This window comes from Cladosporium halotolerans (genome assembly GCF_011745625.1).
Source record: "Cladosporium halotolerans strain TM138-S3 chromosome Unknown Sca8, whole genome shotgun sequence".
Lineage (NCBI taxonomy): Eukaryota > Fungi > Ascomycota > Dothideomycetes > Cladosporiales > Cladosporiaceae > Cladosporium > Cladosporium halotolerans.
In genome coordinates, this window is record NW_027191459.1 from 448,193 (window position 1) to 466,702 (window position 18,510).

At 57.5% G+C, this 18,510-nt stretch overlaps 6 protein-coding genes across 6 annotated transcripts; 3 read left to right on the forward strand and 3 right to left on the reverse strand.

Annotated features, from left to right (window-relative positions):
- Nucleotides 1–111: 111 nt before the first annotated feature.
- On the forward strand, nt 112–2,399 carry WHR41_03293 (uncharacterized protein). Its single transcript, XM_069371899.1, has 5 exons — nt 112–288; nt 479–581; nt 634–1,033; nt 1,089–1,154; nt 1,205–2,399. The coding sequence occupies exons 1-5, from the start codon at nt 243–245 to the stop codon at nt 1,427–1,429; spliced, it is 840 nt and encodes a 279-aa protein (XP_069231096.1). The 5' UTR covers nt 112–242; the 3' UTR covers nt 1,430–2,399.
- A 720-nt stretch (nt 2,400–3,119) lies between these two features.
- WHR41_03294 (uncharacterized protein) lies at nt 3,120–5,085 on the forward strand. The gene is made up of 4 exons (XM_069371900.1): nt 3,120–3,862; nt 3,915–3,996; nt 4,053–4,651; nt 4,711–5,085. The coding sequence occupies exons 1-4, from the start codon at nt 3,163–3,165 to the stop codon at nt 4,971–4,973; spliced, it is 1,644 nt and encodes a 547-aa protein (XP_069230999.1). The 5' UTR covers nt 3,120–3,162; the 3' UTR covers nt 4,974–5,085.
- Nucleotides 4,856–6,202, reverse strand: WHR41_03295 (uncharacterized protein). The gene is made up of 3 exons (XM_069371901.1): nt 5,691–6,202; nt 5,415–5,604; nt 4,856–5,357 (listed from the first exon to the last, which is right to left on the reverse strand). The coding sequence occupies exons 1-3, from the start codon at nt 5,826–5,828 to the stop codon at nt 5,212–5,214; spliced, it is 474 nt and encodes a 157-aa protein (XP_069231000.1). The 5' UTR covers nt 5,829–6,202; the 3' UTR covers nt 4,856–5,211.
- Nucleotides 6,203–7,519: 1,317 nt separating this feature from the next.
- WHR41_03296 (uncharacterized protein) lies at nt 7,520–10,311 on the reverse strand (the record flags this gene model as incomplete). The annotated part of the gene is made up of 2 exons (XM_069371902.1): nt 8,188–10,311; nt 7,520–8,127 (listed from the first exon to the last, which is right to left on the reverse strand). The coding sequence occupies exons 1-2, from the start codon at nt 9,794–9,796 to the stop codon at nt 7,520–7,522; spliced, it is 2,217 nt and encodes a 738-aa protein (XP_069230997.1). The 5' UTR covers nt 9,797–10,311.
- Nucleotides 10,312–13,423: 3,112 nt separating this feature from the next.
- Nucleotides 13,424–13,844, reverse strand: WHR41_03297 (uncharacterized protein; the record flags this gene model as incomplete). Its single annotated transcript, XM_069371903.1, has 3 exons — nt 13,424–13,486; nt 13,542–13,602; nt 13,690–13,844. The coding sequence occupies 3 exons, from the start codon at nt 13,842–13,844 to the stop codon at nt 13,424–13,426; spliced, it is 279 nt and encodes a 92-aa protein (XP_069230998.1).
- A 1,044-nt stretch (nt 13,845–14,888) lies between these two features.
- On the forward strand, nt 14,889–18,047 carry tif32 (Eukaryotic translation initiation factor 3 subunit A; the record flags this gene model as incomplete). Its single annotated transcript, XM_069371904.1, has 1 exon — nt 14,889–18,047. The coding sequence occupies one exon, from the start codon at nt 14,889–14,891 to the stop codon at nt 18,045–18,047; it is 3,159 nt and encodes a 1,052-aa protein (XP_069231099.1).
- Nucleotides 18,048–18,510: the final 463 nt, after the last annotated feature.

The following is an 18,510-nucleotide window of genomic DNA, read 5'->3' on the forward strand; positions in this document are numbered from 1 at the left end:
GTGCAGCAGTGATGCAACCTGGGAAGCCATAGCGGAAGCACCCGAGACACCCAACGCGCGCGCTTTCCCCTTGCGCTGGCCGTGCGCGCGTTGCGACTTCCCAAACTTTCCAGCTACATCAGCCTCGTCACAACCTCACCACCACAACCCATCCATCCACCTCCCCACCACCCTCATCACACCCGCCAACAGCGCGTGTGTGCCACTTTCCTTAACCTCATCTCCTTCAAATCCTGCCCACCATGGCCGACATGGACACTTACGACAACGAGCCGCGCACCTACGACGGTATGGACTACACCTACTACGAGCCACACGCCCGCCGTCGCATCCGCTCCTACGCCGATCTCGCCGAATCCTATCATTCGAGTTCCGATCCGTGGTTCCGCTCAAGTGAGGGTGAATTCAACATCAATCCTCACTGCGGCCGACGCGCATGCGCTTTCTACAAACGGGGACACCAACTAACGTCCGACAGACTACCCGCGCGGCGGTGAGCGCTCCCGCTCTCGCTCTCCCGGCGCCGACCGTGATGGCGACACTCGCATCCGCGACGACCCTTACAATGGCCGCAGCGAGCGGTCAGTATCCACCAGACCCACTCCAGCTGGAGCTGAACTGACATTTGTGCAGTGATGTTCCCCCGCCGCGCCAGAACGGCGGCGAGCGTGGCGGCGACAACAGCGAGGTCAACCCTGGCTCCAACCTCTTCGTCACTGGCATCCATCCCCGTCTGACCGAGGAGGAGATCACTGTTCTTTTCGAGAAGCACGGCAGAGTTGAGAAGTGCAACATTATGCGTGATCCACACACTCGCGAGAGCCGTGGCTTTGGCTTCGTCAAGATGGTCGCTTCTGAGGATGCCGATGCCGCAAAGGATGCCTTGCAGGGTGAGGTCTATGAGGGCAGGACTCTCAGCATCGAGAAGGCTAGGCGTGCGCGTCCCAGGACCCCGACTCCCGGCAAGTACTTCGGACCGCCGAAGCGCGACGACCGTCCCCCGCGTGGTGGCGGTTACAGGGACCGCTACGACGTAAGACATCCCACCCAAGCTTGCACGCGAAAATCCTTACTCACACATCTCGCAGGATCGCGGCTACGGCAGGCGCTACGACGACCGTGGCCCGCGCGGCCCTCCCAGGGACCGTTACGACGTACGTCCTTGCCAAGTTCAATCTACATGGGCTATGCTGACATGAAATAGGACCGTGGCTATGGACGCCGCTACGACGATGGCCCGCGTGGTGATCGCTACCGTGATGACCGCTATGGCGACCGCGGTGACCGCGGCGGTGACCGTCGTGGAGGCTATGGCTACGACAGGCCTCCGCGTGGCCCGCCCGCCGAGAGGAGCGGCTATGGCGCGGAGCCCTCTGGCGGCGCGCCTCCGCCGGCCCGCGACTACGACGACCGTCGCCGCTACGACTAGGCGTCTGTGCGTGGGTAGCGTCGCGATTTGCATTCACTGACAGAGCAGGCAAATTGCGACGAGTCTTGCACGAGGACCTCAAAGAACAGCAGGTGCTTTCAGATTGCGAATGGTGCAGCAGACAGACGACGGCTGCGACATTCCCTCCGTGTACTACTACAGCTTCCTTCTTCCTGGTGCGACTACATGTTTTAATTGCACGCCGCAGACCATGTTGCGGCAAACGGGCTTGAATTACCCTGGCGACGGCGTTTGCGCGGGGCACCAGAATGACTATCGGTTTTGCGGCTTTTCGGCACTCAGTAGAAACGATCACTCAGCCTTCCTTTCCATATCCTCGCGCTTCTCTCGGCATTACACAGCTGCTGTCTTCAGCTCAGCCATACGTTCAGCCTTTGATGAACGACCGTCCCGGCCGCCTACCGGCATCTTTTCAGCTTTGCAACATCCGAGCACATCCCAAACACCAGTATCTATTCGTCATCCGTCCCGCGTCCGCCTTTCCACGTAGTCTCCAACCTTCGCCTGCAGTTCGATTCGACAGCCTTCACCCGCACATCGCCTACCCTCCAGATATGTCTTACCTGCAGATTCGCTACCTTTCCGCCTTCCACTCCAGAGCCCGGCTACGCATGACATGTAGGTTTGCCCATGTCTTGAGCTTCAGTCTGACAATCGTGCAGGTTCCGTATATCAGTCCCGTTCCTAACACCATCCACGTAATCGCATCTCATGCAAGATCGTGCTCCCCTTTCAACCTCATACAGGGACTGTCTCAGCATTCATCGATTCTTTTCGTTTAGAAATGGTCACTGCAAGTAAAAGTACATCCGCGTAGACGCCTCCACTGGCTTGTCCACAGTCAAGATGAACTGTCACAGCCCGTGCCTGTAAGTTATTCACCGCAGACAAGCGGTAATTTTCACTACGTCCTATACTTTTGCTGTTATTATGAAATTATCAGAAAGCTCAACGGCATCGATCATTCGCTCGATTCCCTCTTGTTTTGCCCTTCAACTACTTTCGCCTGTATTATATGACGTCCACATTGTCCATAGAGATTACACCAATTCTTTTGCAGATGTGGGGTGCTCGCTGATAAGACTGCTTACCAATGGAAGCCGAAGCTTTCTGAGAAACTGCGTCGATCGCGTCGTGTGCCGGTCTTCGTGGTCTAGCGTTCGCACGCGGCCTCCAGTCGTCCCCGCGTCCGGTTGAAATGCCGGGTCAATCCAGGCCGAGCGGGGTTTGGTCTTGACGGCATCGCATGAATCTTCAGGTTGCCGTGCTTGCCTAGTGCATTGCATCGATCGTTTCGGGATCGGATGCTTATTCATGGAGAAAACAACATGCGCTGCACTCGCACCTCAATTTACATTAACGATCATGCACGCTTGCTGGCTACTAGAGCTTTCGTCGCTGGAATGCGTTTCCGATGACCCGATTGGTATGGGCCAATGTCACGGAAGGGAGAATCTATTGGACAAAGCAGAGTAGGCTGTGTAACCCTTGCCTTCGATTTGTTCCCCTCCTCCCTCGTCAGCCCTAAAATGTGGGAAACGTCACTCCGCGGCACGTAGCTGAAGTCAATAGTGCTTTGACATTTCTGCTAGTCTTCCCTCGCCGTCATGCCGGGACCCCGCTGCATACCGTGAGTACTTTAAGCATTATGGGTGCCCGCCAAACTTGGTCATCCGGTGCAAAAACCATCCTTTCTTCAGTGCTCGCCAGTCATGGGGATAACGCCCTTCCCATTCGCCACATTGGCGCTCGCCTCAACCGCCTTCGCTCAATTCTCCACAAACACCTCTGGCAGCCCTGTGGTCGATCTAGGCTATGCTCAATACAGAGGAAATACGTCTTTCAGAGCGAACTTCAGCACCGACGTATACTATGGCATTCGTTTTGCCCAGGCACCAATCGGCGAGCTTCGCTGGCAGCCGCCCCAGAATATCGAAGCACACAACGACTACGATCCCAGCCAAGTGATGGACGCCGAAGCACCCAGCCCATCTTGCGTCCAAGGAACGCCCGCCTGGCAATTGCAAGCTAATGACACTGGTCCTGTTCCTGTGACCGGGCAGGAGGACTGTCTCTTGTTGGACGTGTACGTTCCCGAGGAGCCTCAGTCTTCTTCATTGCCCGTGCTTGTGAACATCCACGGAGGTGGCTATACCCAAGGCAGTGCTTACGGCAACGCTTGGCAGGCGCTCGTCAATGCTTCTGGCGGATCGTTCATTTACGTCTCAACTCAGTACCGACTTGGTGCCTATGGATTCCTGTCTAGCTCTGAAGTTCGCGAGAATGGTGCAGCTAACGCTGGTTTGCTGGATCAACGATCGGCTCTTGATTGGGTTCAGCGGAACATCAGGGCATTCGGTGGCGACCCTGCTAAAGTCACCATTATTGGAGGAAGTGCTGGTGGTGGTTCTGGTATGGCTATCAAGTCAATCAGCTTGGGCGTACGATACTGACAAAACGACAGTCATGGACCAAATGATCATGTATGGTGGTGTTTCAAGCCCGCCATTCAGAGCTGTCATTGCCGAGTATCCATGGTGGCAACCGTAAGTTGCAAGTATCATTTCGACAACACGAGCATCTGCTGATTCACTGACTGTAGGTTTCACAACAAAACTATCCTGGAAGGACAATATCGTGACCTGCTGAGTGCCGCTGGTTGCAGTAACATCCAATGTCTTCGCAGGCTGAACGAGAGTGCCCTTCAGACTGCTACACAAAAGACCTACATTGATGCATACAGGACCCAGCCGATGGGCATCTACGGTTTTGGTGACTTCTACTACGGACCTTCCGTCGATGGAGATATCATCCGCGATCTCCCAAGTAATGAGTGGAAGCAAGGACATTTCAGCAAAGTACCACTACTCGTCGACCGAAACGGCTACGAGGGCTTCTATTTCAGCAACCAGAGCGAACTTACTACGGAGGGCACAACGATGGATTTGCAAGAGCTCTTCCCATACGCCAAGCAGTCTTTCTTCGACCGCCTCTACCAACTGTATCCGATGGATTCGTTCAATAGCACGTTCTGGCAGAGGCAGACGCTCTTTGGTGACTTCATCATCAACTGTCCGACCTACTACATGGCAAGCGCTATGGCCGATATGGGAATCCCCACCTACAAGCTCATCTTCAACGCCGGCACCCAAAAGCACGGAGCCACCGGAGCTTTCATCACCGACCCCAATGATTCACCTAGTAAGCTTGGCTCTTCTTTCGCACCATGATCATTCTATACATGCTGACCAGGCCACCAGACGTCAACACCACCATCGCCGAGTACATGAAAGACTGGTTCATCTCTTTCATCACCGATCTTGACCCGAACGCCAACTCCTACTACGGTCTTACCGACAAGCCCGTGTGGCCGCCTTACAACCCCAGACTTGGTAGTGAAGACAGTACGCCGGAATTTGCTGTCATGGACGTGAACTACACGCAGATCGGCGCCATCCCTGATCTGGATGTTTCGGCGCAGTGTGATTTCTTCCACTCCAGCTCGTACGATGTGAGGAACTAGAGAATACATGAACCCTGGGTTTTACCAACACACTCATTGAAGCTATGAAACAAATTAGATGCAAGTCCAAAACTCTATACAAAATCTAATGCCTTTGTACACCTCGAAAACACCAGGTACACCTTAACAGAAACTTCCCACAAATCGCTGCACGCTCTCATGCCTCTTCAATGCGCCTATCAATGCTGATGCCGTCCCAGACTCCGTTCACCATCTAGTACTGGAAATCCTCAATCCATCAAGCTGGAATCTTCTGGCTCCACGCTTCTGTATCAATCGAGCTCTTCCTGCTCATCTTATGCGAAGGCGCGGCCTTCTTCGGCTTGGGATTCTTTACGCCATTGCTGGCATTGATCATCGCCTTCATAGCGAAAGGCCAACCAACTACTCCGAAGTCAGTATCGGCTCAATCATAGGCCTCCTCGATGGATCTCAACTTACAGAATCCAACCATGAGCGGCACGAACATCGATCCCGCGCGCCCTAGTCGTCTGAAGTAGTACGAGGCTCCGGGCAGGTCGTGCGCCTTGAGGTATCTGGGCATGCGGCCGATGGGGTGTGCTTCGCGGAAGACACTGGCGAATCGGTGCCAAGAGGAGAGGACTCTGACGGGCGCCTTGGCCGCGGTGGACTGTGTGGCCAGACGGCGTCAGTACGGCGGGGACTCGAGGCCAGCGCGGTGGTCCGCAGGGCTTGGAGGGAGGGGAGGCAACGTACTGCTGCGAGGGTTGCCATGGGTTGTGGTGGTGTTCTGAGAGTGGTGGTGTATTTGTTGAGGCTTTTGCAGCTCTTGTTGATGCAGTTGGCACACTTGGGTTTGAGCGTTGTTGTTGATTGGATTGCTTGGGGTGTCATGTGCGGATTGGATGTTGGGATGCTGAGGTATTGGTGTCACAGATACCTACATGGCAGGGGACATATATACGGGTCAGACGACGAGGATAATATTGCCGCACGGGTTTACTGCTGTCAGAGTCTTATGGCCTGGCTTACGAACAATCTTCGTGTCGGAGCCGTCGACAGGAGAGGTTCGGACGCGAGAGTAGGCGGGCTGCGAAACTCGTACCACAGGATCTCTACAGGTCCCATAAGCGTCAAGGGAAGCGGCATTGGTGCGGCACAGACGAGATGGAACCGAGTGAGACCTTGGTAAGGCGCAACAGGAATAAGCCGAGTTAGCAGCACTCTTAATGGCCAGTTCGCAGGTGAAGTGAGAGGAATAATCACGAAGGATCACTAACCCGGCCACAGGCAAGGCCCGACATCAAGCAAAGCGGTGATGGTTTGGCGACGGACTCGGTGGGATCCGAGCGGAGCGTGACTTGCGTGGAGAAATGCGGCGGTATGGAGCTTCACGTCGGGACCGTCGGAGCCGTTCCCCGATCCTGCTATTCTCGACCTTTGAATTCAACAATGTTTCTCGCCGATACTTTGAACAGCAAATCAATTGTGATATTTCTAAGGATCAACTGATGAGCTTGGTTAAATATCGCAGCGCTCACATGCTCAAGTAGATCCACAAGTCCGACACACGGTATAAGTATAAGTATCCAACAAACAACCACATCGAAATGCGTCAATCTCAGAAACTCCGCCAGAAGATGGACGACGCTGTCGTGCATCATAAGTACTGCATTTACTTTACAGTCTTCGAGCTTGGCATACATTAGACCTTCGATCCAACCTCGAGGACCCCGTGTCGTGAATCCAAAAGTTCATCCAATGTCGAGGGCCTTGTATACAAAGCCGAGTTGCCCAATCACAAATTGAAAGTTGCTGCTGGTGACCTCTCCGTTGATCGGGAGAATCTCGATGGGTTCAGGTGACCAAAAAGCAAAAGGATAAATGCCCTAAGACGGAGTCGAACCGGCGACCTCGTCATTACTAGTGACGCGCTCTACCAACTGAGCTATCAGGGCCGGGCATAGATGAGAAGATTGTTCGAAATCGAGCAACTCATGGGAACCAAAGCATCTGGTGCTGTATATATAACTCAATCAAAAACCCGTTTTAATCCCAGCTTCATGAAACTACGAACAGCATCCGGCGAGACCTGAAATTAAACCCTGCACAAAATATCACAGCATATCACCAGCCACTACAACACCCCACTTAAGACCCAGCACATGGACCGACATAGTCGAAATTTTCCAAGCTTTTCATTGACAGAATTAGGTACAGTCCGAAGCAGACATCTCGCATGGTATCTTCTCGCAGCCAGATGGTAAATGTACAACAGGCAAATCCTCTCATCATCCTCATTCGCATCGAGCGCGTCTCCTGTCCTGTGTTCTCCGCCGATCGCGGCCCTGCCATCCTGCGCAGACGAGCAATGTCTTGGTCGTCGTCGTGGCGGGCTTCGTGGTCACGTCGTCGCTCGTGGTTCGGTGTTTCTCTCGTGTATCTCGTCATTCCCGTTCACTTGCCCTTCGTCCGTTCCAGAGGGGGATCGGGGCGCGGGTCAGCCAGCCCGAAATGACTCCTTCAGTGACTTAGCTCTCTAGAGAGCCGTTATGGTGAATTTCAGCATGCTTCGTCACGAGAGCTCACTTCACCGTCTCCGCGCCCGCCTTGGTCTCCTCTACAGCCACGGGTGACTCCTCCGGGGCCTCCTTCACGGCAGCCTCAGTCTGCTTCGCCTCCTCCGCGGCAGCAGTGGGAGCCTTCTCCACCTCGTCTCCCTCCTCAGCCACCGACGTGCCCTTGCTCTCCCCCAGCCTCCCGCGCATCTCCTCCAGCTCCCTCGTCAGCTTCGCGATCGCCGCCTTCTGCGCCGCATCGCTATCCTTCAGCACGCGAATGTAGCGGTTCGCGCTCTCGACCGTCGCGGCCTTGGAGCTGTTGCTCTTGACCGCGGCGTCGCGGTCCTTCTCCTTGGCCTCCAGGCTGTCGTCGTCGGCGGCGGCGCTGGTCATGAGCTCCTCGGCTCGGGCGCCGGAGGAGGCCGGGATCAGCGCCTGCATTTCCTTGAGGGCGTCGTTGATGCGGTTGCGGCGGCCTTGCTCGGCGACTTTGTGCGAGGTGCGCTTGCTGGTCAGACCGGTGGAGAGGGAGTCTGGGTAGGAGATGCCCGGGAGGTGGTTGCCTTCGAGGAGGTTTTGGTAGTTGGATTTGGAGGCGAGGAGGAGGGCGTGGGTTGACGAGTGGAGGTTTGCTGTTGTGGTGTGTTAGTTTTTGGGAAGAAATTGAACGACGTTACTGGATTTTCACTTACCACCTTCGGGCAACAATGGTTTGATGCTCGGGCTGACTTTGGGGCGGAGAGCGGGAGAGACGAGGCCTGAGTTGGTTGTGCTGACGCTGCCGCGCTTTCTGCTGGTGCCTCGCGCGCCTTTAGTGTCTTTCTTGTCTTTCAACAGACCCGCCGGGGTGCTCGCGGTCATGGGTGATAGAGCGTGCGCAGGGCTTGCAGAGGCAGAAGGGGGTCTGCCTGACGAAGGTGTGCTTAGCGGGCCAAGTTTCGGCGTTTTCCGAGACGCTGTGAGTCGCGGTGTTTGCTCTTGAGAATTTGTCTGTTGCGTTTGAGGAATCTTGGGTCCTTGGTCGTCGGCAGCTTCAGGAAGCTCAAGGTCCTCCAAGGAAGCCTGTCCCATCTGTCCAGAGATTCCAGTGCTTGCGGGACCGTTCGCATCATAGACACTCTTCATGGACAAAAGAGATTTCGGAGTCGCTGCGGGACCTGTGACCTTCTGATTTTGAGCGCTGATAGCGGGCGAATGTGTTGAGGAGCCCGGCCTAGGTGGCGGGCCCATGGGCATATCGTTCAGAGCCTCTGGCGAAACGCTGTCGTTCTCAGAGCTTTCGAACGGAGCGGGGGCATGCAGACCCGCAGATCTGGGTGCGATGTGGCCGGAGCGCTGAGGATCCTGCATGGCCGATTCTGCATCTTTATGAGACATAGCGACCGACTTCCGCTTTTGCGCCTTGTGGATCGGGCTTTGCTTGACCTTGCTCATTGCAAACGTGCGTGGCGTCGCCGGCTTCTTGCGCGAGGGCTTCTTCGTCTGTGTTGCGGTCTCTGTACCGTCGCCTCCCATTTCGACATCTCCATTACGGTCGATAGGACTGGGCGCAGCAGAGCTTGCGGCCGTGCTGGGGTTGGTGTAGTAGCCCTGCTGTTGCGGCACGAATTGTTGGTGCATTTGCCCAGAATTCTGGGCGTGCAAAGCGGGTGATGTAAGGGGAGAGAAGAAGTCGCCAGGCACGGTAAAATCTTGGTGCATGTTATAAGGCGTGCTCGAAGGCGAAGCCATGGGTGTGAATTGTACCTGCTGTTCCTTGCGCATCTGATATTGCTGTTCGAGCATGGCACGCTGCTGCGCGTCCATCTGCTGTTGCATAAAGCGCCCAGCCTCGCCCTGGAGCTCGAGGCTGTTGGGCGTTGGAGGAATCTGGTGGCTAGGAGGAAATTGGTGCTGCTGTTGCTGATTGGGAAATTGAAAGTTCTGGTGTTGCTGCTGACGAGGGTATTGTTGCGGCATCGAGGGCTGGTACATCGAGTCTGTACCATATGGCAAGGTCACTCCGCCCATGGCGCCTGGCAAATTGAAGCCATTGTTTCCACCAAAGTCCTGGGCGGAGGTGCCAGGTGGCGCGCCCAATTGTCCCATGTGCTCATCAAAAGGTGTACTCGGGTGGGTGCCTGGGTGCGACGGGGGGAGTTGGTCGGCGAATCCATGCCCGTCGATGTTTTGCAGGTTGTCGAGGTCGAAGTCGTCAATGTTGAAAATGTTGGAGAGGTCGTCGAGGTTCGTGTTCATGGGCGCCATCGTGTCCATGCTCTCTGGTGCCTGAGACCACACCTGATCGGCGGGAGTGTTCATGCCGCCGGCGGTGGGTGGCTTTGCGAAACGCGACCTGCGTGCGATGAGGCGTTTTGGAGCAAGCGCAATGCTCCCGGGCGTCTGCAGCTGCGCTTTTTCGCACGGTGACGTGGTACGTGAGGGCTGGGTATTTTATCGGCGATCGTCTCGTGGCCGCAGGTGGCCGTCGTGGTCCCGGCGGGGTGGTGCTGGCGTCGGTAGAAGCTCAGCGACGTTGGCGGCTGGAGAGGGCGGCGGAGCAGCGGACGTGGGCGAGAGCTGGGCAGCTGGACAGCCGCAGCGGCGCAGAGTTGGTCAGATGAGGCGGATCACGGAGGGAGATGCAGGCGACAGCTGCTTCGCACACGCACGACACAGTGCGCACACGAGCAGGGCAAATTGGACGGGGCCGGAGGGCGGTAGCGGACGGTAGCAACAGCGACAGGCCTGCGATCGGGCGAAGGCAATATTGCGCAGGGAAGGGCCGATGGAGGAAGTGAAAGTGAAGTCAGGGCTCGTGGGCTGCGACTGGCCCCGAGTCGGAGGCAGACGCACCGGACGCACCCACTGCACCGCCGCACCATCCCACCTGCTGCCCACCTGCCCACCGCGCCCGCTAGGAACGGCGCCTGAGCGCCTGCGCGAGCTGCGAAAGCCTCGACACGCCCGCCGCGCTAGACGGCGCTGTCTCCCGCTACCCATTCAGCCGACAACCCAATCCCGCCCCGTCTGGCGCGCCGGCGGCCAGTGGGCGAGGGCAGCAGGCCGCCTGGCACGTTGAGCGTGAAGATCTGGCGCAGACGCGTCGCATTATTCCCGTTTGTCACCTCGCGCAGGCAACGCCCCGGCGGAGGAGGATCGCTGCAACCCCCCACGCAGGCGGCGCCGAGGCATGCACCGCGCCTGGCATGTGCCCGCGACGTGGCGCAGGGCCGAAGAAGAAAAATGCCGGCTGATCCAAGCGCTCGTCCACCACCCGGCCAGCCCTCTCCAAGCGACATCTTCCGTGCAGCAACGCTTGCGCGATCCCGCTCCCCGTTGCGCCCCGCCGTGACATCCCACAGTCGCTTTATTGGCGCGCCGGCCTTCTCCATCTCCTCGCGCTTTGACCGCGGAGGATACGCGAGAGCTCTGGACTCATGTCCTGCGCGAGCGTTGCTGACGATACTGATGGTAGATAACATTGGGGCTTTCGAGGCGACTAACGACTTGTGACAACAGAACGATATAACTTCCAACTATCTTGCGCATCAAATCGATCTCAACGACCTGAACTAGCATCGCCAAGACGGCGCAACCATGACCTCTTTCACCGCTGCGACTTCGGTCTGTCTTTCTCGCGCGGACCCGTGGGGTACGGTACCCTACGTACGTCGAGCATGCTACCTGCGCGCGCCACACAAACTCTCGCAGGGTACCGCGCTGTACTTGACTACAAAACGTGCAGCAGAAAAATGCAATCCCCCGAGGCAGCAGTCAAGGTTGCGGCTCCTGAGACGACCCGGACGGCGACCCGAATCTCTGGCACCGCCGCCGCCGACGCCCTGCCGCAAATTTTTCCCTCGCCTCGCGCCTTCCGTGCATGTCCTGTAAGCATTATTCGGCCCTGGCGCAATCCTCCCGACCACACCTTGCCAGGACGAATGCCCCGTTTGGCGATAGCGCGGGGGTTCCCGCCAGCCGCGAGGGTGGAGGTTCGTTTTCTGTTTGCCAAATGGGGCGGCTGCTCGCGCAGGCGCGATGCCACGCGAGTCATCGCGGGCCCGCATCGTGGGAGTGCATGAAAAGGTATCTATTACCAGATCTCGTGGAATCGAGATGCAAGTCCCGTCTGCAGGCGGCACGGTCGCGCGGGACGATGAATCGTTTCTGGCATCGTGCGCCGACGATGAACGGCATCGCCGTCGCGAGTGTTATTGCTCCAGGAGTTTGTTCGCCTCCACAGCATGTTTGACTGACAAGGGTCCTTTGGTGTTGAAATGAGATGGGTGTGTCGAGTGTTTCAGGATCGTCGATTTTTCTGTGACGCCTAGCATCTTGCTGAAGGGAGTCGAAATCATACTAAGAAGTGATTGCCTCTCTGCAACTGAGTATTTGCTGCGTGCTTTGACTCGTCCGTATCCAGATGATTGTAGGCGTCCTGAAGCATGAGAAGCACAATCCAATCGTAATTTTTGCCAATTGATCAGAGTCCACGACTGTGGAACATAGTTTAAGCAGCTTTACGCGGTCTACCCTGACAAGTATCTGAACTTGACTTCGGATTTGTGGTCTACCTTGCGTTCGAGCTCGATATCTCACCCCATCTGATACATATCACGAAGACACGAGGATTACCACGTCCACCTACCATAGACAGACGCAAAAACCAAAACCAATGAACACCTCAGAAATCAGCAAAAAAGACCCACTGCCAATGCCATGTTGCATATCACATTGCAGTCACTAGTAGCCTTACCGGTAGTTGCCCAACGCTGCTGCTCGTCGGAATGGATCGGATGTACGCAGGCCCGAGGGCAGGATTCGCCGCGGCCTCGTTTATCTCGTTATCTTGAACCAGAACAATATCTTCGGGTGTTGTTGGACCGATGTCGCTGGCCATACGTAGAGTTTGTTCGTTTGTGAAGGATTGCGGCATGCTGAGTGTTGCTTCAGCTCGTCAATGTCTTGATTTCAACACGATTGACGGAAAGCATCACGTTCGTACGCCATTCAATGCAACGCAACGAATCCATATGCAGGATTAAGTAGTACGAAAAAACTTCATCAATCTTCCGAACATTCCCAAGATGCTACATCTTATTAATACCGACGAGCTGCACGGCTGCTCACTCCGCTTCATGTGAACCCCAACCCTAACCCTAAACTCGCCCGTTGTCGCATTGGCACGTCTGGAGTCGGCACAACGACTGGAAAACCTTACGAGGGTTTTCTTCCGCCGACTGTCAATATGAGCCAATGCTTCCATCTCCTGCTAATATCACCTCTCAAAGACAACACCCAAAAGCGAGACCGGCAGGAACCAGCTCAAAGCGCGAAACTTCGTTGCACTCACACATGCACGCACTAACCAAAATCACATGGAACTCGTGCAGGTCGAATGGAAAAAACATGAATTGTATCGGTACAGACCCCGGCCATTCTGCCCACCCCGTCGCCAGTCGCCCTCCCAGAACCGCACTGTACATATTCGGCCAAAAAGCGCTCCGTATTACCTGGGCAGGGCCTTTTTTTGCTTGGATCTGTGTCTTTGTTTTTTGTTGATTGGGTTGCCGGCGCCGAAAGCGAGATTGAGGAAAGGAAGAAGAAGATTTTGGGGGGTTCTCCAAGACAAAGAAAAAGAAGGAGAAGAATTTGTTGCTCAATGTGGTAGGGGAGAAGTCCGAACGCTTGCACCAAGCTCCCCCTTCACCGCGCAGAATTGGCCCACCGAGTCCGCCATGGTCGGACACGCGACCGCTGTTAGAAGAGAAGCAAGCTATAAAAAAAGCCGGCACGACCACGCGAGTGGAACGCCCCGACACCAATGCTGTTGCCGCTTGCGGGCCAGCCTTGCTGGCTTGCAGTCAGTGGATGCCGTGTGCGCGCTTCGCCACTGCTGGTGTATTTCCCGTCATTTTATCGTTTGTCGTCTGTGCCGCGATTGTCCTACATCACAGTGCAGCAGCCGCTTTGTTGCTGAGGTGCGTAGGGGTCCTCGCGCTTGTCGATCTGGGGGTCGAGTGTCAGCGGGAGTCACGTGCCAGAGTTTTAGGTCATCACTTACGGTTCCCCATCTGCTCGGAACCATGAAATCCTTGGGCTCCTTGTCTGTGAATGCAATGAGGCTGTGGTGGGTTAGCATTGAGCTTGGTATTGATGGAGCCGGACTGGCCGCTTCGCGAAAGCCATTGGGCAGCATTGGGAGATCTTACTCGAGAGCAGCCTCCGACACGGGTATCCTTCTGCGGTTCAGGTCCTCCTGCAGACGCTGGTTGAGCTCTGTAAGCCTCCTAAGCTTCAGCTCAGCCATGGACTGCTTCTTGCTCTTGCCATTGTCGTTGCTGCGAATCTCGTAGGGGCTGGACATGGCTGCGGTTGGGTCGGAAAGGGTATAGCGAGAGACGAGGTAGGTGAGAGGCGAAAGGAATCGGGTTCGGTCAGATAAAGAGAGGTGTGGTGTGAAGCGGCCAAGTCGCGGTGTGTCGGCTGACGAGCTGCCTGCGCGATATGCGTTGCGACAATGCAAGAGAATGTACGGGCTCTGCTGGCGCAACAGACACTGGTCAGCTCCTGCAAGATCAAGGATGGGACGTCATGTCAAGTCTGGTTCGTGCAACATGCCTTTGCGTAGCGCGCGGGTCAGCACAGGGTGCGGCGACGGCGTCGAGCTGCGTGCGTGTGGTCGCGAGGCGCACTCCTTGCCCGCGGTCGGGGGGAGGGGCGCGTTTGAGACGGCGGAGGGGATGGACCCGGCGGGAGGGCGACGAGCACGCGACTGTGGAGAGCAGCAGCTCGTGCGTGCGGTGCTGGGTGCGCGGCGAACGAGGTGTCTCACTGCTGGTCGTGTGCGGTGGTGTTACAAGCAACGAGAGGCGACGGATGGTTGGTGTATGGAGATCCCCTGCAACGCCAGTTCCGCAGGGAACGAGAGATGGTGTCGGCTTAAAGCTCGCTAGCGCCCGTAGCGCCCGCACCTTCGCTCGCGTCTCTCTTCCTGCTCAGCTCACCGACTCCTGCTGGAGGCACAATACTGAGAGGGCCTTGGGTCTGGCCCGCGGTTATGCACAGTGACGCTCATTTGGCATGCATTGTTGACTTTGGCACAACAGTCGCTCTGACTCATGCTCTATGTTCACTAGAATATCTAATGTTTTGCCAGAGTAATGCCCGTGTTATAGGAGATAGACAGGGGGCCGCGCTACTGATGCCTGAGGCTGGCGTAAGGCACCCCAGACTTCTCTCTGGACGACGCACAGCCAAATTTGAATTGTTAGGCAACGCGAGTGACGCCGTCTCACCACCACCACCACTCCGCCCACGCACCTACGCGACATCTGCCACGACCTGACCACGTCGTGCGCATCTCGGATAAATCCTCTCCGCCTGTCAACACCAGAGGAGGTCGCCCACCATGCCTCCGCCGCCGCACACCCGCCCGGAGAATGTGCTCAAGAGGGCTCAGGAGCTGATTGGCGTCGGCCAGCAGCAGGCCGCTCTGTCTATCCTCCACGAGCATGTCACCTCTAAGAGGACGCGCAACAGCACCATCGCGGCCCTCGAGCCGGTGATGCTGCTTTTCGTCGAGCTCTGCGTCGACCTCAAGAAGGGCAAGCAAGCCAAGGATGGTCTCTACAACTACAAGAACACCAGCCAGAACACCAACGTCGCCACCATCGAGCTGGTCTTCCGCAAGTTCATCGACCTCGCCGAGGGCAAGGTCAAGGAGGCGCAGGCCAAGGCCGACGAGGTTTCCGGCGCGCCGTCCACCGACACCCAGCTTGACAATGTCGGTGATCTCGAGGCTATGGAGACCCCGGAGTCTATCCTTCTCTCCACCGTCTCTGGTGAGCAGTCGCGCGACAGGACCGACCGCGCGATCGTCACTCCCTGGTTGAAGTTCCTGTGGGAGACCTACCGCACCGTCCTGGACATTTTCAAGAACAACGCCCGTCTTGAGGTCATGTACCAGACCACTGCCCACCAGGCCTTCGACTTCTGCAAGAAGTACACCCGTAAGACCGAGTTCAGGCGTCTTTGTGAGCTCCTTCGCAACCACCTGCAGAACGCTGCCAAGTACTCCCAGCAGGTCCACGCTATCAACCTCAGCGAGCCCGAGACTCTCCAGCGCCACCTCGACACCCGTTTCTTGCAGCTCAACGTTGCCGTCGAGCTCGAGCTGTGGCAGGAGGCCTTCAAGAGTGTTGAGGACATTCACACTCTTCTCAGCCTTTCCAAGCGCGCCCCGAAGAACGTCATGATGGCCAACTACTTCGAGAAGCTTACTCGCATTTTCTTGGTGTCTGAGAACTACTTGTTCCACGCTGCTGCTTACAGCAGATACTACAACCTTCTCGCTGGCTCCTCCCGCGCTGTTGCCGGCGGCGCTCCCAAGAAGGACAACCCCACGAACATCTCTGACGCAGACCTTTCCAAGGCCGCTTCTTTCGTTCTGCTGTCCGCTCTTGCCATCCCGGTCATCAGCACTTCTCGCTCTCGCGGTGCCATGATGGATGTGGACACTGCCCGCAGCAACAAGAACGCCCGTCTCACCAACCTTCTCGCCATGAACTCCCCGCCGACCCGTGCGATCCTGTTCAAGGATATGCTTAACAAGGATATCCTTCAGCGCGCTCGCCCGGAGATTCGCAACCTTTACAACATCCTCGAGACGGACTTCCACCCCAAGTCCATTTGCTCCAAGGTCTCTCCTATCTTGGCTCAGATTGGTGCTGACGAGGAGATGAGGAAGTACGTCCTGCCTCTCCAGCAGGTCATCCTCACTCGCCTGTTCCAGCAGCTGTCCCAGGTCTACACCGACGTCAAGCTTGAGGACGTCCTGGAGCTTGCCAAGTTCCCTGACCCCTTCCAGGTCAGCGCCGCCACCGTTGAGAAGTTCATCATGAACGGTTGCAAGAAGGGTGATCTGTCTATCCGCGTCGACCACTCCACCGGCGTTCTTACCTTTGACTCTGATGTCTTCTCCTCTGCCAAGGCCATGCACCCCAGCTCTGCTGCTGGTTCTGCAGAGGCACCTGACGGAACCGTCAAGCGCCTGCAGAGCACTCCTGCCGAGATTGTTCGCTCGCAGCTCACGCGCCTTTCCAAGGCTCTCTACATCACCGCGCAGTACGTTGACCCGACTCTCAACGAGGACCGCCAGAAGGCCAAGCTTGCTGCCCTCAAGCGTGCCGAGGCCGGCTTCGCGAAGGAGCGCGAGGAGCTTCTCAGCCGCCGCGAGACCATCCAAAAGAAGAAGGATGCTTTTGCCAACGCTCAGGCCGCCCGCCAGAGGGACGAGGAGAACAAGCGCAAGGCTCGCCAGCAGGAGCTCCAGTCCGCCGAGAGCCAGCGCCTTGCTCAGGAGACCAAGGAGCGCGAGGAGCGCCGCATTCAAGCGGAGCGCAAGAAGGTGCAGCGCGAGGAGGCTGAGAAGCAGCTGAAGGAGCTCAAGCAGGGCGTCAAGGGCGTTGACCTCACTGGCATCGACATTGACGATCTCGACACCGGCCGCATCCGCCTGCTCAAGCTCCAGGCCCTCGAGCGCGAGAAGAACGAGCTCGGCGACAAGGTCCGCACCACTTCCAAGCGTCTCGACCACCTTGAGCGTGCTTACCGCAAGGAGGAGATCAAGCACCTTGCTGGAGACTACGAGGAGCAGCGCAAGCAGGACTACGCTGCTTGGGAGGCGGCCAAGAACGAGACGGTCAGGGCTGCGCAAGAGAAGCACAAGGAGGACGTTGCCCTCAAGCACCGTCTGAGCAGGCTCGTAGGCCCGTACGAGGGCTTCCGCAAGACCATCACTGAGCAGCGCCACGCCGACTTCGAGAAGCGCCGCAAGGGCGCCGAGCGCGAGCTGCAGCAGAAGATGGAGCAGCGCAGGATTGACGTCCGCCAGCAGCGCGAGGCTGAGAAGCGCCGCGCTGAGGAGGAGGCCCGCCGCGCCGCCGAAGAGGAGGAGCGTCGTGCGAGGGAAGAGGAGGAGGCTGCCCGTGCAGCCGAGGAGAAGAAGATCAAGGACGCCGAGGCCAAGGCAGAGGCTGAGAAGAGGCGCGAGGAGCGCATGGAGGCTGCCAGGAAGCAGCAAGAGCGCGAGGATGAAGCCGAGCGCAGGCGTCAAGAGCGCAAGCAGGGCGGCGCCGCCCCTGCACCCAGGAGCTTCGAGCGCCCCACGGAGAAGACCGCCGAGGCCGGCGGCCCCCCCAGGCTCAACCTGCAGAGCAAGACTGGCGAGAAGCCGACCTGGCGCGAGCGCGAGGCCATGCGTGCCGCCGGCCAGCTCACGCAGGCCGCCGAGACCGCGCCCCCCGCCGCCCCGCCGGCGGACGAGCGTGTCAAGACCGACGAGGCCGCTCTGCCCAAGAAGACCGGCTACGTCCCTCCCCACCTGCGCGGCAAGGCCGCTGGTGGTGAGTCCGCCGAGGCGAAGCCCACCGACCGCTGGCAGCCCAGGAGGCCGGCCGAGGGTGAGAGGACCGGCAGCCCTGCCGCCAGCTCTGGTGGCTATAAGCCGCCGGGTGCCCGCGGCGAGGGCGCTTCCGGCGGCGCCTACAGGCCTCCGGGAAGGAGGTAAATTCAGCGCATATCCAGTTTCTTGACGATGTCTAAAAGCGGATGAGGGGGCATGAGTTCTGGGAAACGATCTGTCTCCGGTTTGTGCACGTAATCGGCGTTTTTATTAGCAAGGGCAGATGCAGCGCAGCGTATGCACCGCTCGGTAGTGAATACAAAATTCGTTATGCTTCCACACACGTGCCGGGCCCTATAGTGCTTGCAGACCCAGTGCTCCACGAGTCCCTGCTCGCGGGCCGAAGGCGAGCATGCTGGCGACCGATGACCACGCTCGTCACATGGCGCACATGACGCAGTTCACGTGGCTTGTATGACATGCGGGCGCGCCTGGCGGTCTCACGGTGACGGCCGCGGCAGCCGAAGATGCCGCTCGAGTCTCGGGTGGTGCGAAGCATTGTGAGCGACGAGCGCTGCGTAGTCGTCGAGTGACCCGATCGGTCACCGCTCATGGCACGCCGGCGGTC